Below are 26198 nucleotides of genomic sequence, written 5' to 3'. Positions count from 1 at the left end.
GCCACATATGTGAACTGAAGAAGCCCCTTTTCAACCAATCCCCAATGGTCAGCAGTTATTGATCCATGGTGTTTCCTATATTTCACTATCATACTCCTTCCCTAATTTCACATAGCACACTTTCTCTGTTTAAAAGATAAATACCCACTCTGTAGGCTACACTAGAACAGGGAAACAATCACAATAATATTCATTTGTTTATGAATTCCCTCAGTTAATGTTCAAATTATTGAGTATCTATCTTCTATTGCCAAGCACTGGGATACAATGTTGACTAATGTGTGTTTTTTTAATCATTGAGCAAATGTCTTATCTGTACAGTGCTTTATCAATTAGAAATGCTTTCAGATACTAAAAAGCAGAAATTTTAAATAACAATGACTTAAATCTACTTACAGTCTATAATTTACTTCTAAAAAATTCAAAAGGTGAATAGCTCCACAATCTTAGGGTGCTAGGATTTATTTCTGTGATTTTCCTTGTAGTTACAAAAAGGCTGCCACAACTCTAAGCATTTTATTTTTCAATAATGTGTCCAAAAGGCGGCCAAGATGGTGAGAGAACTGTTCTCTCATGCTTCCTTCTTTAATCAGAGAATACAGTCTTCCCTAGAGGACTCCTCAGCTGATTCATTGTCTAGAATAGGGTCATGTGGCCACCAAAAGTATCTAGTGAATAAGAAAGAGGGATTGGGAATTAATATTTGGTAGCTAACCAAGAGTATTGTCCTAGATGCCTTATAGCTTTCCACATGTTTTTACATTCATGATCTCATCTTATGACTTAATGGGACTACCATCCAAACATGCTAGAAACTCAAACCTGGAATAAGAGGTATAAGCAGCATTTGCTATGTGAGAACTTCTGGCTGGGAAGTAATTTAAAGATCCTTTTGAAGGTGCAAATTTAATGCAAGGGTTTTAAAAAATAGTATAATGCATTTTGCCTATGAAGTATGCAAACAAGAACTCAAGGAGTAACACAGATGGCTCGGTAGTTTGGGAAGATAATTACACGGTGGAATGAAATGAGAGATCAGGATACATGGATTTGAGGCTCAGCTCTGGGTAAGACACTGGAAGGATTCTGAGCCTCTGCTTCCTCATCTGTAAAATTATATACTTGAACAAAATTAGATGACCCTAAACTTCTTCTCAAATATAACAGTATCTATATAATCATGATGCTAGAAGTCATGAGGTAGAATCATCTATTTCCAACCTCTTTTTACACATGAGAGAACTTAGGCCCAGAAAGGGCACCGCTTGTCCAAATTCACTCCTCTAAGTCAGAAATGTGAGTCCTAGTATGTAATACGCTATGCTTTCATGAGTAATTGATACTGCTTCTCGACAGATTAAAAAAGAAAACAACCAGCCTCCTCTGTCTTCATCTTCATCTTAGGCAGAATCTCAATAGCATTTACTCTGTTTAATAGAATGCAGATAATGAGATATTTTTTGAAGTCCACCTTTTAGCTGTAAGGTCTCAGCCAAATGACTTAACCTCTCTGTAAAGTAATAACTGTACCCCCTTCATATTTTTCCGCTTTTCTTTTGAGGACTAGATAAAATAGTCTATTAAGGAGACTTAGTGTTGGGACTGAGACACAGCCAGGACTTAAATCTCAGCCAGCCATCTCGGTGCTTCAAACTCCAAATTGAGAAAGTGTCCTAGACCAATATCCACAGTGGGTGTGTGGAGGGTGAGTCCCAATCTCACTCTCATTATTCTGTCTTTATGGAGTCATACCTTCTACCTATACATGATACAGATCTGAAGGCTCTGTGTAATAACTAGGTCATGATACATAACAGAAAGTCAGGCCAATCATTATTAACACAGTCACTGAACTCATTAACCAGTGACTTGTACAAGACAAATAAAAATAAATCAGAGCATTTGATCAGGGATTCTGATCACGGAAGGGATGCAGGGGAACAGGGAACCATCGGACATTTTATTGAAACAGGTTTTCTCAACCTCAGAACTACTGATATTTGGGGCTGGATAATTCCGGGGGTCTGTCCTGTGCCTTGTAGGGTGTTTAGCAGCACCCCTGACCTCTGCCCACCAGATGCTAGTTCATGATAATCAAAAATATCTCCAGACCTTGCCTAATATCCCCTGGGAGGGGTCATACTCTCCCTTGAGAACCACTGTGAGAAAACTTGATACTACTGTGCATTTTTTTCTTTTTCTGGGAGGCTTATCCGTTTCACCATATTCTTAAAAAGGTCTATGACCTCATAAAGGGTTGGAACTAATTACACAAAGCCTTTCAAAATAATAATGAAAGAACGCACATCTCCAGCTATAATAAAAAAAAAGTACTCTACCATGGCTAATTTAAAGGGTACAATTTGAAAATTTACTATGAAATATATACCTACCCAGTTATTAACTTTCAACTGCTTTGAAAAAGCACAAACTGTACTGAGGAAGTAGCTACTTCACAAACTGCTATTCCCAGATGGCAGGATTCTTAAAATACCGTCTTCAGCAGAGACCCACAGTCTACTGAATGTAGCTCTAAATTTCCAGAGAGGTTAGCGCTAATGACAAGAAAAAATAAACAAAAACCTTAAGTCCAGAGGGGAAATCAGAATCCGTGTTTCTCAGTAAAGAAATTCAATGGCGGTATTGATTGCAAAATTGATTGGACGGAGGGATGGAAGAGAAAGGGGGGAGGGGAAGAGAGAGGAGAGGGGGAGAGCGAGAGAGGCAGAGACAGAGAGAGAAAGAGGAGGAGAGAGGGGGACAGACAGGGAGAAATGCTTTGAGAGAGGTTCCTGAAGAGGATGTTTCTTGGGGGAGGCTCGCTGTCATCTCCCCCTGCTTTCTCCCTGGCTTGGCTGGAAAGGCGGCTGCCTGGCGGAATCCCTGAGCCTCGGGTTCTCTGCTCTCGCCTCTCATTCCCACGCCCACACTGGCCCTGTTCACCCCCTTACAAAGTGACCACGTGCCAAGAGCTCCTGAAAGCTCAAAAGGGTCACCGCGCCCAGTCTCTGAGGCGTTCCTTTCCATCTCCGTCTCCTAAAGGCGGTCGGAGACCGGAGCTTAAACCCCAAATACCAGACCCCCGAAAAGCGAACAGGGAGCGTGTTTCATCTTCCAAGCCCCTGGCGAGCATCCGAGAGGACAAGCAACTTTCGCCCCTACTTCTCGGTCTCTGCCTCCGCCACTCTCGCGTTGGAAGGAGTCGCGGGGCCACGAAGGCGGGAGAGGGCTCGGGGCTGGAGGAGCCCAGACAGCCGCCCAGGGGGTGGGAGGAGACCCCGGCGCTCGGCGGCCGCGCCCCCCGCCCCGCCCCGCGTGCCGGGAGGGTCCCCGCCTTGGCGCGCCGCGCCCTCGCCGCGTCCGCTCCGAGTCCCGGCGGGCGCGAGGGGAGGGGACAGGAGAGAGAGGAGGGCCGGGCGGCGGAGGGGAGGAGGCGCTGCGTGCCTCGCCTGCCAAAGGCAGATCCGCCCCTCCGCCTGAGAGCTACACCGCCCCGCGCGCGGCCACAGCGCTCCGCCCGAGCCGCCGCCAGAGAGCCGCGGGAAGCGGGGCTGCACGGGCGGCGGCGCCGCGCGTCCTCCCGGAGCCCTCCGCCTGCTGCCGGCCCCTGCTCTCCCTCCCGCGTCGGGCCCGGGGGCTCCGCGGCTGTTAGGGACCGCGGCGAAGAGGGAAGGACGGTCTTGCGTGCCGTGGATGCTCCGCCCGGGAGAGACAGCAAGTTGTGAGTGCGTCCCGGCGCCGGGAGAGAAGGTGGCCGCCGCCCGCCAGCCATGTGAGTCCCGCGCGCGGCTGCCCCGGGGCGCGGGCTCCGCTCCTTTTTTCTCCGGACGCCGGAGTTGGGCTGCTCCCGGGCTTCGGACTTCCTGAGCTGGGCTGCCGGCCGGCTCTCCCTGCCCGCCGCGTCCGCTGCTGGCGTCTGCCTCCGGGGGGTGCTGCCTGCCCATCCTCATCCGCTCCCTCCGCGCGGAGCCGGCTGGAAAACGCCCCTCTCCCGCTTTGGGGGTTGAGGGATCCTTGTGTGTCTTCGGGGTGGAGTGGGGGAGGCCTTTGCCGGGGGCTGGCTAACCCCGGGGCGCCTTGCCCCCGCGCGAGGTGAGGGCGGTCTCCACCCCACGTCCCCGTGCCATCCGTCTTCCCCAGCCTCCGGGCCCAGCAGACCAACTTCAGCCGCTAATGCTGATGCTGACCGCAGTTGACAAGATTTAAAAAAACAAACAAGTAGCCGGAACTCCCCTGGAGTGACACACTGGGGTGGAAATGGGGTGGTGGGTGGGAAGGAAAGGGCAGGCGCGAGGGTTGGGAAAGGAGGGGGTGGGTGACGTTAAGCTGGAGTTAAAAGAGTCCTGGGGACGGAACTGGGGTGCGTGGCTCTGGGCTTCTGCGTTCTCTGTGAAAAGTGTGGGAAGTGGTTCTGGAACTCTCTCAGAGGGAGGGAGGTATGGAAGTGAATGCACGTGGAATCACTAGAATGACTGGGGATCGATGTAGAGTCCTGGCAGGTGTGGATTCTTTTTCAGATTAGACAGTGACACTCGTTCAGCAGTAGAGATGGTTCCAATAATTTAATTGGAGGCCGTGAATCAAAATTGCAGGTATGAAAATAAGCCGTACGCAGGCTTTCTTTCGTTGACACTAGAAGCTAGTTGAGATTGAAGGCATTCACAAACGCTACTGAATGAGGACTGGGGATGCCTAATAGTCCCATCCTTTCTGTATGCCTGGGCAGTGTGTAATTGTGATCCTAATTATTTTGTTCGGGCTCGTGCAGAGTGTTAATGCACCTAAAGGGACACAGAGAAGTTGCGACAAGTTATGAGCGTGAACTTGCAAGCCAGCTGAGCAAACCCCGGTATGGTTCATTTTATTATAACATTCGGAATTATGTTTACTGCCGGTAAATATGCTACATTACTTTTAATGTGAGTATATGAAATGAATTCACTGGCTTGGCAAGTAGAAATCATGCATTTCTTTAAGTGCATGAGTTAATTTGGGGACATTTATAGGAGATAAAGACATGAAAAAGGTTTGAGCCAGTCTGACAACATTTGAATTACGGAGAAGTTTATAGAGAGAAGGGATTCTTCTCACTTTTGAAGTATGGAGGCATCTTTGACTGTTTATTAATTGAAAGTTGTAGACCAACTGAATCGGTGTTAATCGCATTTCTAAAAACATTTAACTTTTAATATTTCTTATGGTTTTACCAGGGACCATCTTCCTTACTGCACAGGATGGGAAGTTGATGCCCAGTAAGACTGAAGATCCGTTCTGTTAATAGACACTCTCCCATCACAGAACTGTGGATTACCTGTGGGTCCCCGGTGGTTTCACACCTTCACTCCCTCCTGCAGACCCAGAACAGTTACTTTGGGTCCTCTTTGCCCCGTCTGGTGAAAGATGGCATCCAGTCTGACTTGCACCGGGGTCATCTGGGCTTTGCTCTCGTTTCTTTGTGCTGCCACCTCCTGCGTGGGGTTCTTCATGCCTTACTGGCTCTGGGGATCTCAGCTGGGCAAGCCTGTGTCCTTCGGTACTTTCCGGAGGTGCTCGTATCCAGTGCACGATGAGAGTCGGCAGATGATGGTGATGGTGGAGGAATGTGGGCGCTACGCCTCCTTCCAGGGCATCCCCAGCACAGAATGGAGGATTTCTACCATCGTGACAGGCCTGGGCTGTGGCCTCCTCCTGCTTGTGGCGCTCACCGCCCTCATGGGCTGCTGTGTGTCGGAGCTCATCTCCCGGACAGTGGGAAGAGTGGCTGGAGGAATTCAGTTTCTGGGGGGTAAGTGACTTCGCTAAATTTACATTGTTTACTGGAACCCCAAAGCAATATTGAAAGTTGTGTTCCAGTTATCTACTGAGATTATGGTAATTGACCCTTGGAACGCTCAGGGAACATAGGCTCTGGGGACAGATTGCCAAAGTCAAAGATGCTTTACAACTTCAAGAGCTCTTAATTCTGTACATCCTTAAACATGGACATCATTGGCCTGCTCAGTACCACATCTGTGAGGCAGTAGTGTCTAGGTTGTTTATAATGTAGTCCAGGAGGCGGTCTGGATTTTATAGCTGCTGGCTCTTTATGATCAACAACAAGCAATTACAGTATCTGTGTCTTTCTGGAATCCTCAGGTCTTAGGAGATGAAACCTTCATAGAAAAGTAGAAAAGGTTTTTGATTCAACATTGTCATCATAAGCCTTTTATCCTTTTTGGTGGATGTAAAATTGAGCCCTGCCCCATCTTAAACTATATTTCTAAATAAATGATGACTGTTTTAAATGAGAGATCAGTTTCACATGAACAACTGTGAATTTAACCATACCACAAAGATAGGCTTCAGTACCTTGTTAGGGCTGAACTTCTCCCGGTGCTTTTGCTGTGAAGGAGAGAAAAAAAAAAAAGTATTTAGCAAGTGATGCGTGTTTGTTTCAAAGGGACTGGCCAGTCTCACTAACACTAGAAAAGATTTGATTTTTACTTGGGTTGCCTCCAACAAGTATTGCTTCAATATCTCTGGTCATATGGTTTTAATTATACTTCATGTATTTTCTGCTGTGCCTTTCACCTCCATTTTTCAACCTGACGGGCTGAACTCGTGTGATTTATAGTCTGCCTTGGTGAAATAGGACAACCTCTGTAGATAGTACAGAGTTCAAGAAAACAGGAAGCCAGGAAAACGTATAAAATGTATTCGTAACTTCATTACAAAGTAGAAGTCTGTTGCTCTTTCATTGGGTGTTTTCTCATGGTCTTCGCTGAAAAATGCAGAAGACAGAACATTAAAAATGGAGAGTTCTGGAGTAGAGTCTATATTGGAGAAACCCCAACAGATGATTTCAGATGATTTAATATAAAACCTTCAAGTAACATTTTGGGTCAGAAAATTCTTGTGCTAAAAATTCAAGTGGCTGAAAGTTTTGCGTTTCTGAGTCAGAGATACGTTGTTTGCAGTTCTTGATTTCCTTACCAGATGTAACTTTGTTCTCATCTGTTTTTTCCTGCTGGTCTTGCATCCCACTCTGCCCTAGGAGGCAAGCTGGGGGACTTACTATCCTTCCTCTACTGCTTCACTGTTCAGCATTGAGCACAAGTCTTGCGTGTGATGTGTGGATTCCTACAGAAAGACAGTACAGTAAAGCTATTAGGCAGTATAATGAGGTTTTTGTCGAGAGTGGAAATACAAACCCAGAGTTAAAAACTTGTTGATAACACAGATTTGAAGAATAGGACTAATGCCAGGAATATTTTTAAGGTTTTTCTCCTTTAAGAATAAACTTGATTTGCTGTTTGCGTTTCACTTGGCTCAGGAAAAACACTGGGGCGGTTTCTTTTTCTCCTCTTCTGGTAAATATTCCTTTTCCTTTTCTTCTTCGTTTTAGGGCAGGGACTACTGTTATTTCTGGCAGAACAGGAAAGTGCTTACAAAGAGAAATCAGTTTTTATTGATCACCTTTAAACGTATAATGAAGGAAGGCAACAGGAAGTAAATCTGAGACTGGTGAGATTTATAGATTTGAGGGAATTATAAAGAGCTAAATGTTCTACTTTACATAAAACTCAAGGGGAAAGGCCATTGGGGAAGTTATGTATACTTTTTAAAGGACTGTTTTTTCCTTAGTATATGCTTTTCATGAACTCTGGTTTGGTAAGAGTTACTGACATTGAGCTGAAGATATAGGTTATTATTAGCATTTCTCAAATCCTGGCAGAAAATAATTCTGAATGTAAAACCTAAGAGGGCTTTTCTGATTTGAACCTTTTGAGGGCCCGAGTAAGTAAATACATCCCATTGCCCAAGACAGTAGTCATTTTAGAATTAAAAAATAACTTGAATTACGGAAAAGGTTTTGAAAAATCTGCCATTAAACATTACCATTTAGTGATAGACCAGTTGACCAAAAAAATGCTTCAGAAAGAATTACTCCTGTTGTTCATTTCATAATTGTTTGAGTTTTTATTCATAAGAAAAAGTGGTAAATAATTTTATTTTATGAAAGTTTTCATAAAATGGGTGGGTTTCATAAAGACTGCAAAATACCAAACCACTGGGTTCTATGAATTCCGTCAATGGCCATGCTTCCGAAATACAGTCAAAGTGCAGGGCACTCTGCTATAAGGCGGATTCTTCTACTAAAAATGATTCACCCAGAAAGGTTATGTTTAGCTAAAGTTAGGATTGCTCCAGAACAACAGGAAACAGGATAATGGCAAAGTACAGAGGCATCCTACTTAAACATGCCTGCTGTGTCTGGAGTTTGCACATATGGTGTAACATCAGGCAGTAAAACCCCTGCAGTACTTTGGAACTAGTTAAAGGACAAAGTGTCAACCTTCATTTTGAATTGTCTTGCTGTGGTTGGTTAGAGGTCAAAATGTCACCTGTAAACGGGTGGAACAACACAGAATGGGACTGTTGTCCATGGACATTTACTGCCTATAAAAGAAATACTTCAAGGAATCAGTGACTTCTGCCTTTCTTGTGGTAACTTGAGCATAAACTTTAATTGCCACCATCTCCATCTTATATTTGAAGTCATGTCTTGGTCATAATTTTTAAAAACGAGCCTGGGTTGAATTTTACCCTCAATTGAATTTTTAAAAGGCATGTAGAAAGCCTTTGAAGTATATCACATGTAATAAAAATGTTAACATGCAGAGATTATGATAATGGTGTTATGAGAAAATAGAGGTTGTAATGTTGTTTTTGTTTGTGGAACACAAAATCATGTGCTTTCAAATACTGTTGTAGTCATTAAGTACTTTAACAGAATTTTTGAAACTTCATACCAAACTTTTGACGTACGTGTTAGTAAAATATCTTATTTACATGCTCTGTAAGCGAAGCATGTAAGAACGCCGTAAAGACATATTAAGGCTATCTTAAGTTCTGCCCACTGGTGCTTGCAATTGTCAGGGTCTGAATTTGTAGATCTCATCTTCGGAAACTGCTGGCGCTCTAACGACGGGGTATGGAAAAGAGTCCCAAATTGGTATTATTCCACATTTAGTTTGGATGTGAGTCACATATATGTATAAAATGAGTGTAGACTACTAATCAGTGGCAAACAACTACCTTCCCAGTGTAGATACTGCTCTGTCCTGAGAAGCCAGGGGAGACCCATCTCCTCAACTAATTGATGGTTACATGCTGCTCAAGACGGTGATGATGACAGAGTGTTTCTTAGAGCATCCCCGTCTCTGTGCTGAAAGCATCATTGCCTCTCCAGAGTCCCCTCACTGTAGGGCTCCACCTGGGCTGTCTTTCATCCCTTTGGGTGAGGGCTTGGGACTTCTCCCCTTGCTGCACTTTGAACCTGACCTGACGTATGGTGTGTCCCATCGTGCTTTCCTTCATATCCAGGCTCCGTCAAGTGACAGCTGAGGAATAAGATAAGTAAGTGTTGGCGTATTAATGGGCATGGTGGCTTTTTAGTGACAGTGTCTTAACTGAAAGAAGTTGCTCTAATTTTAAGAAATCGAGCCATTTCTTGGGCCAGTTGGGGGGGCACGCAGAGCTCTCTTTGTTCCTCTTTAAATTGCGCCTCACAGATCACAAGCTCCTCCTGTTTCCTTCAGCTCCCTCTAACCTTACAATATAAAGTCCAGGCAAGCGGCCTTGAGTTCTGAGCTGGTGGTTCTCAAACTTTAGCATGCATCGGAGTCACCCTCAGGACTTTTTAAAACAGATTTTTGGAGCCCACTCAGGGCGGCTCTCTGATTAGTAGGTTTTGGGGGGTTGGCCAGGGGAGTTGATAATGTGTATTTCTAGCAAGTTCCCAGATGATGCTGGTTCTGAGACCACCGCCTTGAGAACCCTGCTCTAAGTTCATCATTTTGTATTTTTTAAGATGTGACTTCTGGTAGATGGCTTACATTCAGAATTTAGTTAATGTTTAGTTTTTATCATGATCTTATTTACACCTCTCTGACTGGACTGTAAAAAGACCCCATCTCTGTGGTTTGGTATTGACTGAACACATCGATCTATCCTGGTTTTTTTTTTGTTTTTTTTTTTTGCGGTACGCGGGCCTCTCACTGTTGTGGCCTCTCCAGCTGCGGAGCACAGGCTCCGGACGCGCAGGCTCAGCGGCCATGGCTCACGGGCCCAGCCGCTCAGCGGCATGTGGGATCTTCCCGGATCGGGGCACGAACCCGTGTCCCCTGCATCGGCAGGCGGACTCTCAACCACTGCGCCACCAGGGAAGCCCATATCCTGGTTTTTGACACAGAAAATTATCCTGGAATTCTCTCTCTTAATACATATTATATACACATCATAATGATCATTTATATATTATATATGTATTCTTTTATTTATCATTGCCCTATAACAGAAACAAGATTTGACAGATGGAGAACTCAAAATAAGACCTTAATACATCCTCTATAGTTCTCAGGCAGTGGATTTGTGGTAAGGAATTGGCTAACTGAAAGACGTAAAGATCTTACTGCAGTAGGACCTTGTTGTCCATCCATTCTGTACATACTAGTTTGCATCTGCTAATCCCAAACTTCCAATCCTTCCCTCTCCCACCCTCTTCCCTGCCCTCTGCCTTGGCAACCACGAGTCTTTTCTCCATGTCTGTGAGTCGATTTCCGTTTCATAGGTAGTTTCATTTGTGCCATAGTTTAGGAGAATCGTTTGATTTTTAACTTGCTTTCCTTTGTTGCCACCATCTAACACAGCTGTAGCCTGATCCTTCTGAGGCCAGGGTCTGTCTGGACTGGTTAACTTCACTAAGACATAGATTGCAGATTGGTTCGTTGCCTTGTAAAAAACGTATTTTCAGTTACAAGGAAAACCACCTGAGGCATGTGAATTCACAACCAATTCTAAAAGAAAAACTTTAAGCGCACACTCAAGAGAGCTTTACCTCATCCTGTATAGGTAGCATCACGAAATGCATCCAGTTTGCTCTCCAAACAAACTCATCACTCTTACACTGTCGGTACTTGAGCTCTGCAGCTACCTCCAGCTTGGCAAGGGTGTCTTGTTGTGTGTGTTGCTTACAATCAGAAAGAAAAACAGCATTAAGTTCAAAACTTTTATCCCTGGAGGTCATTGAAATTCATCTTTCTGTTTTCATGAGGCATCACCCTCAAGTGTGTTCTGGGGAGCGCTGGCTCCGGAGGGAGTACCAGTAGGTATTGAAAAAGCAGAATCATTTTGGGAACAAGTAGATTGGAGAAACACTTGGTTATGGAAAGTTAATAAATTTCATTACAGCAGAACTTCACAGAGCCTGGAGTATGTCAATGCTTATACCAGTCTCCTGGGGGCGTGGGGAAGGTATAGTATTAAGTGTAGTATTAAGTGTAGTGTTAAGTGTTTCCCTAACTAATTTGGAACTGGCTCCCTGAAGGGACCAGTGATCCTTGGAACATACTCAGTTCTCATTTCTTTCACCCCAGTGAGGCAGGTAATTTGTTCTCTCTCTCTCTCTCTCTCTTTTTTTTTAAACAACTGTGAACACTGAATTTTAGAGAGCGACACCCAGAGTTATCCCATTTAGTTACGTGTTGAGCTGTGAATGCTGTCATCATAATATTAAAGTGTTAATTGAAATTCCACCTTGTATTATATGTAGAATTCAGAATTTCTGACCATTATGAATAGTAAGTCTCTTAACGTAGGTGAATATTTTTATTGTTTCTTTGGTCCCCAGTTTATGTTTGTAGTACCATAGAACCACTTGAAGTAATATGATATAGCAACTTTTTGCCAATTCTCAAAACAGGTTAATGGTAACAAGGTAACATGCAGTGGAGAGGCCATTAGGGGAGAATGCCAAAACCTCCAACCAAAGCAAATATGCTGTCTTTAAAAAATTATGTGACAGAAGAATTTATCTCTCATTAATTCACGCTGGCCAAGTTTTCTAGTGTAATTTCCCTAGTGCAAGTTCCCCATTGTTAGAAGCCCTTGTAGTAATCTTTTGTTAAGACCGAAGATAATGTTAATTTTAGAGGACACACTTCTTTTTTTTTTTAAATTGAAGTATAGATGATTTACAATGTTGTGTTAATTTCTGCTATATAGCAAAGTGATTGACACACGCACACACACACACGTTCTTTTTTTATATTCTTTTCCATTATGGTTTATCACAGGATATTGAATCCAGTTCCCTGTGCTATACAGTAGGACCTTGTTGTTTATCTCTTCTGTGTATAATGGTTTGCATCTGCTCACCCCGAACTCCCACTCCATCCCTCCCCCACCCCCTACCCTTGGGAACCACAGGTCTGTTCTCTATGTCTGTGAGTCTGTTTCTGTTTCGTAGGTAGGTTCATTTGGTGAGGACACACTTCTTAAATAACAAAACCAAGGACCTTGTGTCTCTCTTTAGAAACGAAGGATAATGTTCTACTTTGTCAACCTTGATCAATAAAATATTATGATAGAAACACAGAGAGTTCTAGCTAGATGCCTCTAAAGGAGTCTGGTGATTTCCCAGGGACTGTTGAAGGGTCATTTTTAGAAGATCACGAGGTTGGATTCATACCCCAATACCCCAGTGTTGGTGCGTTGATATTGCTGTCTAATTATTGGGGGATCGAGTTATCCTTTCTTTTCTTTATATGATAGACATCATACCAGTTAGTGATTTTCTTTTAGAATTCATAAAGCTCAAGTGTTAATGTAAGGTCCAGAACTGACCTGCTTATAACTTCAGTGAATAATTTACCTTCCATGTGCCTCATTTTCAGTAATCAGGCAACATCAGATACCATGATGTACTAAAACACATATAAAAATATTGTTGAATAAAAAGAAAGTACCATTTTATGGTTCTTTTTTTCTTGTATGTCCTATCTCTTCAAACAGAACAAGAACTAAGATTTACATTTTGCTTCTATCCCTACGGTGACTAGGATAGTAAATGACATCTTGTATATTAGATTAATACTTGATATATTAGTCTTAATTATTTATTAGCAACATTTTTATTTGAAAAGTGTGACCTTGTTATTCTGTACCTCACAGGACTATTTCAAAGAAGAAATAAAATGTCACAAATGTGAAGACACTTAAAGCGATGACCCCTTAACTGATGTCCCTGTGTAATGTCAGTCTTTTGATAAAAGTGTTCCATAGTCATATACGTTGAAAAGATGTTGCATAATTCTGCATCTCTGTCTTCAAGCACATTTTGAAACCTCTGAATGAACTGTATTATCTGCAATAAAGAAACAAGCTGCTGTGGTCTGAATGTTTGTGATACCCCCGAAATTCATTTGTTGAAATCCTAATGTCAGACGGGATGGTATTAGGAGGTGAGGGCTTTGGGAGATGATTAGGTCCTGAAGGTGGAGCCCTCATGAATGAGATTAATGCCTTTATAAAAGAAGTTTGAGAGAGCATCCTTGCCCCTTCTGCCGTGTGAGGATACAAGGAGAAGAGAACCCTCACCCTACCACCCTGACACCGTCATCTTAGGCTTCCGGCTTCCAGAACTGGGAGAAATAAATTTCTGTTGTTTCTAAGCCATCTTGTCTGTGGTATTTTGTCATTGCAGCTCGAATGGACCAAGAGACCAGCTTAATTTGTTTAGCACTGTGTTTCACAAACTTATTTGGGAATGGCAGCATCCTACTTAACCTGTTACAGGCAACAGCATCTTTTTGAATTAATGGGCAGCACAACAAACTTGAGGAGATGCTGAGTTAAAATATGTTATAAATGCAGGGAATTAGTGTTTATGGACATTTAGCAGTATTTATTGAGTGCCTACTATATGTCAGATACCATGCTGGGTGATGGGATACAAGTTGAGATGAGGTCCCTGCTATAGCGGAGCTCACAGCCTTCTGGAGGAAACCAACATGCGAAGTATGATCACAACCCAAAGGACACGTGATGCAGACATCCACTCCGTTGCATACAGTGATCGGCTGGTGAGGCTTGTCCAGCTGCCAAGTGAGATGCTCACCAACCTCACACGGCGCACCAGTCATTCTCCGGCATCGCAGGAGACTGCATTTCCCAGAAGCCTCGACACCTGGCATCTGGGTAGATGCAGCCAGTGGGAGGCACTTTTGGAGGATGGGAGGCTGTCCGGGAGAAGCCAGGGTATTTCTCCCTCTCTAGCTCTCCCTTGGGCAGAATCTCCGCCAGCAGTTGTCCCTCCTTCTGGAAAGCCCAGCCCTTCCCGGTCCCAGCTTCCATCAGGAGCCACTGTCGTGATCCTCCCCTAGTCACATGGTCCGGTTCTTCTAGTCGTCAGTAATGCCATCTTCCCCCCAACATCGCTCCAGTCGCATGGATGGTAGCAGTTTTCTGCTGATGCCAGTTTCTGGGTCACCTCTTTAACTCCTGTCTGGCGTTTTAGCTCTTCTGTCATCTGTGTAACCAATTTCCTGTATTATATTAAATCCTCTGGGTTTGAAATACTTAGGATGGTTCCTGCTTTCCTGGACCCTGGCTAAAATACAACATATAATTCAAATTCCTGCCTTAGCCAAGTGGCAGATTACGTCATACTGTGAACTTCTGGGGGGGGGGGTTTGGTGAATAGGCATAAATCTCAGATGTTTAAAAATGCCCAGGGTCCATTGAAGTGTGCATAAAATGCTGTAGGAGCACAGGAAAGGGAGGGACCTTGTGTCTGGAGGGGTTTGGAAAGGCTTCATAGCAGAGGTTCTATTGAGCTGAGTCAGAAGGATGAGCAGAGGCTCCCTGGGATTTCGAGCAGGGGAAATGTCAAATTCTCAAAGCCAAGGAGTTGTAAAAAGGTCTGATGGGAATTCAGGGAATGGCAGCGTACTCTAAGGTAGGGGGCAGAGGTGATGTGACAGAGGATCAGGTCTGAAGGTCCCTGTTCATATTCTGTGGTAAGAATTCTACACTTAATTAAAGTTAAATGAAGTTTTTGAGTGGTTATGGGTGAAATTGACTTAGGAACTATATAATCCAGTAGCAAGTGAGGAGTAAAGACTGATTTGGGGAAACGACAAAACCAGGGAAGGCAGCAAGAGGCTTGTTACAGCAGGCTTGGCCAGAATGGTGAGAACCTCATCGAAGCTGTGGGAATACAGAGGAAACGATTTTGAAGACATTTCTGAGATAGAGGCAAACGGGTTTTGCTGCTCCTATTTTTAGATGAATAAATGAGGAAATGAATGATGTCTCAGTAATTTTATATTTCCGTGTATATAAAACACTAGGCATTTTTTCCCTAGTTCCTCAGAAAATTAGAAAACAAACAAGAAAACATAAATTATAGCAGCTCTGTTTTGATTTACAGAGTGAAACATTTAAAAAAGTAATAAACATTGTTACCACAGTATGTAGATGTAACTTACTGTATAAAATTACAATGTAGACATCTTTAATTTTATAACTGTTTAACATTCACCGGTGTTCAAATGAGGGTTACTGACTGCTCAGCGCACCTGGGGGCTTCTAAGAGGAGCATTCTTGATGACACCTAAAGTGACTCTCAGTGTCGTGTCATTGAACTTCACTGGCTTCTCACAAACAGATATTTTCCTTTTCTCTCCCTAAAAGTGCAGGAAATAATAAGTGTGCAAATACATAAACATAAGGAGATGTAAGATTGATTTTATACATCTTACTTTCATAGAAAATTTGACATTTTCAATTATACCTTTATTTTATCTATAAAGAATAAGTGTTATTGTCAACATGTTTGTAATTGAACATTGCTGTCTATTACTTGTAGTACAGGAATCTTTTAGTTAGGAGACCTAATTGATTCCTGTCATAGCTTATGTTAGTCATGTTACAGCTGCGTAATAAGGCAGAGCAAGAAAGGAAACTGGTTATCCCTTGGTTATTACCTATGAGTTAATATTATCAGTGATTATTATTTATGTGCCATGAGTCATTTGCATTAAAGGCCATGAAACATGAAATGTCCTTGTGTCATTCCATTGTAAGTTACAGTTTCCATATGTTTGTCGATCAAATCTTTGAAAAAAAGAAATGTGCCTTTAAGCTCTAAAATAGTAAGATTCTGTGATGAAATCCAGTCCTCATTTGATATACTCCTCCTTGGTGAGAGTTGCTGTGCATGAGGCATGACTTTCTTAGTGTTTGTTTATCTCTACTTCTGAGCCCCAGGGTTTTCCTAAAACTCATGCCCCAGTGTTACCTTATGACAAGATTACCCAGTTGGTCCTCTCTGCAGTGTATGAACGTACCTTCTGTATGGGTAGCAGATTGTAGCTGATGATGTTGGGAGGAACTGGGCAGGCCAGGATTCCCTACGGGACCATGGCATTCCACTGTGCATGTGGCTGGAAAGGGGGACATAGGTTCATGGTCAAAGTCGGTATAGCCTTTTCTCACTCCTGGCCACAGTTGGCTCCCCGTAACAGTCCAAGCTCCCCGTACTATTTCTCCCCCTCCACATATGTGCACCGTTGTCTTGGATGTGGATGTAGGATTTCCCATGGTCTCTTCTTGGATCTACAATGGAGTCACTGTATTCTACAGTTGAGTGTGCGGTAGGACATCGTTTTTGCTGCTGTTCATGTGTGTTGTATGTTTGTTTTGTTTTTAGGGGTTGCATTACCTGATTTAAATAGGAAATTATAATCCTTAGGTATTCAGACAATTCTTTGATAATCTCTATAGTCACCTTGCCTCATAAACCACGCCTCCTGCGGGCGACCTACTGCTCATAACCACAACCTCCTTCTAGGAGGTGCACAGACAGGGCTTGCCAAATCACGCTGATTGTATTTCCACCCTATGTTTTGTATCTTTTGAGTTGGCCAGAAAGTTTGGAAAGATGTTACAGAAAAACCCAAATGAACTTTTTGGCCAACCCAGTACATTTGTCTCTTCCATTTCCCAGAGTCTAAGGAGGGGACAGCAAAGCCCAAGCACTCCAGGTGCAGTTTGGTGAGACTTTATCTTATTGAGGGACTTTGAGGGTAGGGAAAATAAGGAAATCAAGGCAGAGCCAATCCTTGCTTTATCAAGGTAAAGCAAGATGGGAGGAGAAGAAAAGTGATCCTGCCGCTGCTTAGACAAGGAGGTCATGTGACTCCCCAACAAATGCGGAAGCATTTTCAGAAGGAATTTGATCAGTAGTGAGACATTCCGGAGCTCCTGTTGTCCCTATACCTGGCCCTTTTGACTTTTTCGATCAGTCGGCAGTGCTGAGGACCCAGGAGAAAGGACTCAGGGTCTGCAGCCGAGTTTGGCTAAGGCTGGCAGCAGCTGCCCTGCTTGGCAGCCTACTCAATACATACATCTCACAGGGCCTGGAGGATATCCACCAAAGAACATCTCCTGAATCCACAGTTTGTGGTTCTGGGTCGGGGGGACTTCAAGGTGGAAGGTTAGGTGGGCAGTTGGCAACATGGGCACAGAGCTCATGAGAGAGACCAGGGTTAAATGTATAGATTTGTAGTGTCTTTGAGAACCTTCTATGAGAAAGTATTACTTCAGTCACTCTTCAAAAGACACGGGGGCTTCCCTGATGGCGCAGTGGTTAAGAATCCGCCTGCCAATGCAGGGGACACGGGTTTGAGCCCTGGTCCGGGAAGATCCTACATGCCATGGAGCAGCTAAACCCGTGTGCCACAACTACGGAGCCTGTGCTCTAGAGCCCGTGAGCCACAACTATTGAGCCTGCACTCTAGAGCCTGCGAGCCGCAACCACTGAAGCCCGCGCGCCTAGGGCCCACGCTCCGCAACAAGAGAAGCCACCGCAATGAGAAGCCCGCACACTTCAACAAAGAATAGCCCCAGCTCGCTGCAACTAGAGAAAGCCCACGCACAGCAATGAAGACCCAACACAGCCATAAATAAATAAATAAAATAAAATAAAATAAATAAATAAGACATGGGGGTGCTCCCCTGGTGGCGCAGTGGTTGAGAATCTGCCTGCCAATGCAGGGGACACGGGTTTGATCCCTGGTCCGGGAAGATACACATGCTGTGGAGCAACTAAGCCCATGCGCCACAACTACTTGGCCTGTGTGCTGCAACTACTGAAGCCGGTGCGCCTAGGGCCTGTGCTCTGTGCACCGCAATGAAGACCCAACACAGCCAAAAAAAAAAAAAAAAAAAAAAAAAAAAGACATGGCTTTTATATCCTGACACTTTCTTTTACCATTTGACTGTCCTGGTTGGAAGGGAAGCTCCTGGCTGTGTCTGACTCAATCATTTTTTTTTTTTTTTTGAAGATTTTTTTTTTTTGATGTGGACCACCTTTTTTTTAAAGTCTTTATTGAGTTTGTTACAATAGTGCTTCTGTTTTATGTTTTGGTTTTTTGGCCCCAAGGCATGTGGGAGCTTAGCTCCCCGACCAAGGATCGAACCTGCACCCCTTGCATTGGAAGACGAAGTCCTAACCACTGGACCACCAGGGAAGCCCCTCAATCATCAGTTCTAAGCTTGCCCTCGGACAGTGACAGCTGCTCAACAGCTCCTCTGCTGGTGGACCGGGGTTACGGAGAAGTTTGTGCTTTGTAGGAATAGATTTTATTTTCCGGGAATAGATAGAAGAACACTCAAGGTAGGAACAAAAATCACACTGCATGATGTTCACTAACATAAAGGCACCTTGAGGAAGGAAGAGGCTAGAAATGTAGTGGAAAAAGCAGAGGTGTGAAGGATGAATATTTTAACTTAAAAAAAAATTTGGGGTCTCATGCATAAAGATGGCATTCTATTTTGATTGCCTGGTGGAAGAAAGTTGGTTAGTTCATTTATCTCATCCACCCACTGGTGGCTATCCTGATTATAGGCTCCTGGTCGGGCACCATTTAAAATTCACTTTGGCTGCCTGTGACCTTGGTGCCCAGCAGGTTTCACGAAATTACACAGCAGTGAGCTCTTCTTCTCTGTGTGGCGCTATTTTACGTACATTTGACTTCAGTGTAATTTCAGCCAGTCGTGCTCTGTGTGGTGTGGTTTTACCATAATCATCTTGCAGTCCACTTAGAGCAGATCTGGAAATCTGAATCTGATGAGACTTTAAGATGGTGGAAAATATTGGAGGAGGGAAATGTTTTCATTTCTCCACACTTCCGCTGTTTAGCTTGTGAGGCTTGTAAGTTGTGGCTGATTGTTTTTGTAGCATTACTTATAGCCTAGGATTAGAATAACAGAAGTTTTCCCCACATGGGATGCTTCAGAATTTGGCACGCAATCAGATTGCAGAAGAAACTGTTTCTGTAAGACTGTAAGTAAAATGACATGTTCGTACTTTTTTGTTCTTGTGTTTACATTTTTCTCTGGCTTTGTGTTGTTGTGTAAAGCCAAGTGAACACAGGATCTGGACAGACAGGGTTGAATTCCGCCACTCATCAGCTTTGTGGCCCTGGGAAAGCAACTCACTCAGCCTCCGTTCCTTCGCCTATTACTAATAGTAATACTAATTCATTGGGTTTTTGTGAAGTCTACATATGTGTAAGTCATGTAATATCAGGCCTGAAAAGGTAGCTTCCCATCAAATGGTGGCCATTACCAATCGTTTATTTGACTTAAAAGTTTACACTTTAACTTAAAAAGTTAATAAGCTTCGTTCATTACACAAATATTTATTGAATCCCTGCTCTCTGTTAGGCAGCGTTCTAGATATGAGGGTAACATAATGAATGGAAGCAAACCAAGAAAGTGCTATAAAGAGCTAAAATAACTTTGATTATACTTTCGTCTACTTTTACTTTGCTATTGCACTCTGCTGCATTTCCCAAACTAAGTTTTGAACTAGTGATAGTCTTATCTGCAGGTGACTTACTACTCAGGACCTAGTAAATACACCTTGTCACTAGCTGTATCTGACCCCTGTGGATCATAATTTGAGATGCAATCTGAATAGATATTCTCAACATCTGGACAAGTGTTTTTTGTTTGCTTGTTTGTTTTAGCTCGCGTTCCCACGTTGTGGGTTTTCTCCATCTCGGTGGTATTTTTCTGTACTATCTTTAGGTTTTGTGACGTTTCTTCCTTCAACCCTCTATCTCTCCTCGGACGCACCCCGACGTATTCACAGCCTGATTACTACCTGTCCATGTTTTTATCCTTTTCAAATAACCACAGAGACCAACTGAAAGGAAAATTAGTTCTTTAGAGTTCCAGGTCAACTAATGTTAGCTACTTTTAATGCGTCATTTTATAATATACAGAACACTTTTGTGCAGATTTCCCTATTGAATCTTAAAATCCTGCTGCAGCTTCGTGCTGCGAGAAACAAAAGAAGTAAGTATAATACAAGGTTGTGACCTCAAGGAGTTTATAAATTCATGGCTTTGGTCACTGGACTTTCCCTCAGAAAAATGTCATTGATATTCTACCAACAGCCAGCTTCAGTATTGTGTTCTACAGCTAGATCGTTATTTTATCTTCACAAAATGAACCTTGCCAGTGATACTTGCAGTAATATGTTGCAGTGATGTTCCCTAAGATTAAAGCTCAATTCAGGGGGTTTGGAGCTTTCATTTCTGATCCTGGGGGGAACTGAGCAAAATAAAACGAAAATATCTTTGATGCTTGTATATAATTCTTTGAAAACTGTACCAAGTACATTATAAGAGAAAGATAAAATATATTTCGAAATTGAGGCTAGAGCAGAACAGAGTAAAACAGTCATTTATTTTGATATCAGGCTGGCCTGTAGAAGGATGAGAAATTTTATTGTCTTGAATGTATTATGAGAAAGTTAATGTAATATGTAGCTGTATGTAATTGAACCGTGTTACTACGATAGTCATGACCTCTGAGTGACCATTTAAAAAGCTATTCATTATGAAAAAGCCATTAATTAAAAAGGCATTAAATTGTGTTCCAACTTAGTGTCATGGTGCCCTGCCACATTTATCTCAAACGGCTCAGAGGACTCGTGCTAGGCGGCTGATGTCCATCTTTTGCCTGGGCTCCCTTCCTGCATACCTGCCTCCCTCCTGGCCGTCCTTGTGGTGCCTCTATAGTCATCTTCTTCCCTGGGGTCATGGCCCTTCCTACTCTAGATTCCTCTGTTGCTCCCTGTAGGATAAAGGCCATTTACACTGTGCCCCACGTGCCCCATTTGTCCCGTTACCATCCACGGGCATCCTTCCTGTGGGTTCCGCTTTGCCCAAACTGAATTTCACAATCTTTCTTCTGCACTCTCCACTCAGTCCCACCTTTGTGCCTTTGCTGGTCCTGTTCCGCTTCCCCAGGACACAGACCCCAAGCTCACTTGCCTTTTAGGGCTTGCTTTGAATGTTAACTTCTCCATAAAGTCTTCTCTGATTGCACAGCTTGAAGGAATCCTGCCTTTCTTGAGCTTCCTTGAAACTTGATCAACTTTTTTTTTTTCTGGTGGAGGCCCTGGAGGGAGGGACACTGTCTTCTGTGTGTGACTGCCCACCCCTCAGCTGTAATCTCTCAGCATACCCTGTACTTATCACAGTATTTACATTCATCTGACGGATGATTTGCTAAAAATCATTCTGGAAAATGTTAACTCCAGGTATTCACGTGAGCAAGCTTCTAATTCGGGGCCCAGGACATGCTTGGCCTGTGTCCTTTATGTTACACTGTTAATTACTACCCTGCTGCCTTTGGCTAGGTCACTTCCTCTGTCCGGTACTATCACACATTATAGCAAAAGACAGATGTGGTGGAATTTTCTGTTTTGGTTGCCAACGGCCCCGTGCTTAGAATGGAGACCTATTTAAGTGCAAATATTTCTGATCGAGTTCATTTCAAAAGATGATCTTCTTCTACCTGTTCCCGTTTCAGTTACATTGGAACCAGCAGACAGTACTGACATAGCCAGCCATCGAAAACGTTACTGAAGTAGTTCACAGCTATTTATTCCATGTTGATTTCATCATTTTTGTCAGGGGTCTTGAATAGGGTTCTTTGGTCCTGTCACTCCACGGTGATTGAGTCACCCATTTCCTTTATATAAAAACTAACTCGGTTGCTTCTTTCCCGGAAAGGAAAAGGAGAAGTTGTCAGTGATGTGGGTTGAGACGTGCTCTCGGGGTATATTTTAAAGGTGGTAAATGTGCGCAGCAGCCTTCTCTTCTGTTCAGTCTTTGTTGATGGAGAGCGTGTCTTATCTGGCGAGCTGCCAGGCTGTTCTTGCTTCCATGTTACCAAACCGTGTTTCTGTATCAAAATATTAGCAGATCTAGCCACCAGTGCTGGGGTTATTGGAGAGATACCCATAAACCATCAGTGAATGTGGATGTCCGTTCATTAGGGCCACCAGGCCGTACTGCCTCTGGTAGATCACAGTGGGACACATAGAGACACTAATGGGACAATAGCTCACGGGGGTGGGTGGGACTTGGTCCTTTTGAGACAAATGGAACACTTGAGTGTGTGCGCGTTGAGTTTCGTTCCTTTAACTGGTCCTTGGAAGCACTTGTGCTCTTTTCCAAAATGCTAACTTTTCCAAATTTGTAAAATGACTTCCTGAAACTGTGAATTCAGTTGGTCCTCGAGTGTCCACTGCCTCAGTTTTGCTCAGAGGGGTGCTGCCTTGTCACTCAGTGTGTGGCCTAGAGGAGAGAAGGGACAGATGCTTTTTAAGAGGAGCAGCAGAGGTGGGTGTATTTCTTCAGTTTGGGAACACATCCTTTTTAACTGCCACGTGGAATTTTCGTTGAAGTTTTAAAGGTCAGTTTAGCACTTAAATATTTTTCTTACTTAAATGTTATCGTTTTCACTGGTTTTTTTTTCCCCTTTAGCCTGTTAACTCCATGAGGATAATGAATATACCTGTCTTATTAGAGTTTCTCCCATTAGCACACAGTAGGTCTCAGCAAATAGCCATTGAATGAATAAATGATTGAATGATTTCTATTCTGTTTTTAAGGAGGGAAGGACAATAGATTAATAATGTTCACACCTCTCATGCAGGACTGGTGACATAATGCCAGTGCAAAAGGAAGATGCAGGGCCCCTTGCTGAAAAATTAAGAATCGCAAGATGGTGACAGCAGAGCATTGAGACCACTGGTGGCCCTGTACGGTTGCACAGGTTGTACACTGTGAAGCGGCCTTGCTGTAATGCAGGAAAGAGCCAGAAGTTCGAATTCCAGTCCTTCCTGTTTTTGCTTATGAATTAAACATATTCTATTCTTTCATTTCTAGTTAATAGTATGAAAGCTTTGCTTCTTTGATTCCTAATGAAACAGTGAGGACGAGTACCTAATACTAGTATCTGTCACACTGCAAATTTGTGACAGATGCTTAATTTACTGTCTTTGTAAATGACTGTCTTTGTAAATTTGTGAACTGATGCTTAATTTACTGTCTTTGAAGTCAGCCTGCGCCAGTTTTCTTAGCATAAAATTGAAAGCAGTAAACTCCACCAACCTGACTTTAGCTGTGTTGCACCAGTAAATCATTTTGACCCAAATTTAGTTGGTATGAGCCTTGGTTAAATGATCATAAATTAGAGCAGTGACAAATGAGCTTATTTCCTCTTTGGTTTTGGAGACATAGGAACAAGTTCAAAATGGAATTGCCAAAGGTCACCAGTCCCAGGAAGAGGTAAGAGAAACCTTTCTGTTTAAGAAATCCCCAGGAGTAGGTTTAGTTTACAAGCAAAACTGAATTGTAATAAAGCAGAAGGAAGAGAGATGTCCTCCAGGGCTGCTCGCACAGTACATAAACCTGAGTGGAAAGTCAATGTCGGTCCCTATGCGCAGATTGAAAAGTAGCTTGGTGATTTCTAATCAGACTTGTCAGCACAGATGATCCTCAGCCTCTGAAAGAAAATCTGCAGGTCGGGAGGAGCTGACAGCCTCCCCCCACCCCCCCGGGCTGTCCAGTGGCTGGAAGTGAGCCACAGGGAGAAACCGTGCACATCGGACCCACGAGGAAGCCCCTCACTCCCTCCAGAACCGTCCTGGTGTCTTCCCCGCCCCGGGACTTTGAACTTTCTGAAGGTTAAACTGCTACCAGCATCGTTTGCCGCTTCTTATCTTATCCTCTAGTTGATGCCTTCATGGCATATCACTTACTACCAAAAGGTAGACCTTTTGGAATGAAAATGATGCCAAAAATAAATCTGGCCGCTTGTACTTCTTGATCCTTGGACATAAAGATTTTGTAGTGAAGGAGGAAGATGTGACTAAAATGATAGGACAATCTGTGGATTTCCATTATAGTAGTTTTAAATTTATATAGGTAATGAAACACGAGTAGCCTGGGAAAAGTGTATTTAAGAAAGTCATCACTTAACTATGTGTTAAAGTGTGAAGCGCAAGCAAATGAATCAGCAGCTTCTGAAATGATGGGCTGTGGGCATTCGCTGGATCCCAAACCAGGGCTTATCTTATCTTCCTGTGCTCTGCTACCCTCAGGAAGAGGAAGGAGATCGTAGCTCTCTGGTCACCCATGTATGTGGTCATGATTGTGTTTCCATTTGATGAGGCAGAGTGGGGAGGAGAGAATGGAATGGAAATGTGTCAGACCCTCCTCCTTTCCTGGTAAAGGAAGGAACCACATCCTGCTTGTACCCTTTCTCCATGCTTCCAGCCTCTTGTGAAGAGTCTCAACTCACAGGAACCTCGGCATGTCATCATCCAGCTAAATCCTGATGCCAGAGCTTGCTCTGGAGTGGAGCTGGGAGGACAAGATCAGACACACAAAAATGGATGAATAATCTAAATAATAGGAATTGTGATCTATTATATGCTCACTGTCAGCCGGACGCTTTTGTTTGTAATCTTTACCACATTTTTGTAAGGGAGGGTTGGCCCCATTTCACAGATGAGAAAGCTGAGGTTTAGAGAGGTCAAAAGCTTGGAGCAAGCTCATGTCCCTCTTCCCTCTGTAACGTGGTCCTTCTGTTGCTGTGACACAGATGGAGTGTAGTAAAGCTGTATGTCTTCTGTCAAGATGCCAAACCTCAGTTTTCTCTGGAATGATCGGAGAAGGTGCCATGGACCCATGTGTAGGTTTTGAACTAAGCCTGGAAACATCTATGGTTTGAATAATTAGAAATAGAGGAAAAATATTTCAACCTTCCTTTTTAATATTTTATATGTATTTTTTTTTTGGTTAGACTTTGACATTTTTATTGAAGTATAGTTGATTTATTAATGTTGTATTAGTTTCTGGTATACAGCAAAGTGATTCAGATATATATATATATATATAAAATATATGTATATATGTATATATATATATATATATATATACACATTCTTTTTCAGATTCTTTTCCATTATAGGTTATTACAAGATACTGAATATAATTCCCTGTGCTATGCAGTAGGACCTTGTTGTTTATCTGTTTTACACAGTAGTGTGTATCTGTTAATCCCAACCTCCTAATTTATCCCTCCCCCATCCCCTTTCCCCTTTGTTAACCATAAGTTTGTTTTCTATGTCTGTGAGTCTGCTTCTGTTTTGCAAATAAGTTCATTTGTATTGTATTCTAGATTCCACATATAAGTGGTATCAAATGATATTTGTGTTTGTCTGTCTGACTTCACTTAGTAGGTAAGTGAAGTAAAGTCCATCTATTTTCTAGGTCCATCCATGTTGCTGCAAATGGCATTACTTCATTCTTTTTTATGGCTGAGTAGTATTCCATTGTATATAGGTACATCTTCTTTTTCCATTCATCTGTTGACGGACATTTAGGTTGTTTGCATGTCTTTATTGTAAATAGTGCTGCAGTGAACATTGGGGTGCATGTATCTTTTCGAATTAGAGGTTTTGTCTTTTCTGTATAGATGCCCAGCAGTGGAATTGCTGGATCATATGGTAGCTCTAGTTTTAGTTTTTTGAGGAACCTCCGTACTGTTTTCCATAGTGGCTGCACCAATTTACATTCCCACCAACAGTGCAGGAGGGTTCCCTTTTCTCCACACCCTCTCCAGCATTTATTGTTTGTAGATTTTTGGATGATGGCCGTTCTGGCTGGTGTGAGGTGATACCTCATTGCAGTTTTGATTTACATTTCTCTAACCTTTAGTGATGTTGAGAGTCTTTCCATGTGCCTGTTGGCCATCTGGAAGCTTTTGCTTTTTAAAGAGAGGTTTTTGAGTAATAGGCAGTGAACATAATGTGCAATAGTTTATTGAGCATAGGACTCGAACCTCTAAATTAGGATTTCTTAATTCATCATTCGTAGGAAATCTACATCTGGCCCTGCATTCCTGTGTATCGTAGCCATTTCTGGAAAGAGGCATCATTCTTTCATCTGATTCCCAATGGACACTGTGACACACACAAAGTTTAAAAAGCCAACAATCCA

General features: G+C 43.1%; 1 protein-coding gene across 1 annotated transcript in view; it reads left to right on the top strand.

The window, feature by feature from the left end:
- Nucleotides 1-3520: 3520 nt before the first annotated feature.
- LHFPL6 (LHFPL tetraspan subfamily member 6) overlaps nt 3521-26198 on the top strand; it is a 225499-nt gene continuing 202821 nt past the window's right edge. The window contains exons 1-2 of the mRNA XM_059996090.1: nt 3521-3772; nt 5211-5785. Coding sequence (XP_059852073.1) covers nt 5401-5785 — 385 coding nt within the window. The 5' untranslated portion in view covers nt 3521-3772; nt 5211-5400. The remainder of the gene's footprint in view (nt 3773-5210; nt 5786-26198) is intronic.

The sequence above is a fragment of the Delphinus delphis genome, chromosome 18, assembly GCF_949987515.2.
Source record: "Delphinus delphis chromosome 18, mDelDel1.2, whole genome shotgun sequence".
In the NCBI taxonomy this organism is placed as follows: Eukaryota; Metazoa; Chordata; class Mammalia; order Artiodactyla; family Delphinidae; genus Delphinus; species Delphinus delphis.
Note: the sequence above shows the minus strand (reverse complement) of the source record. Positions and strands in the feature narration are given on the sequence as shown.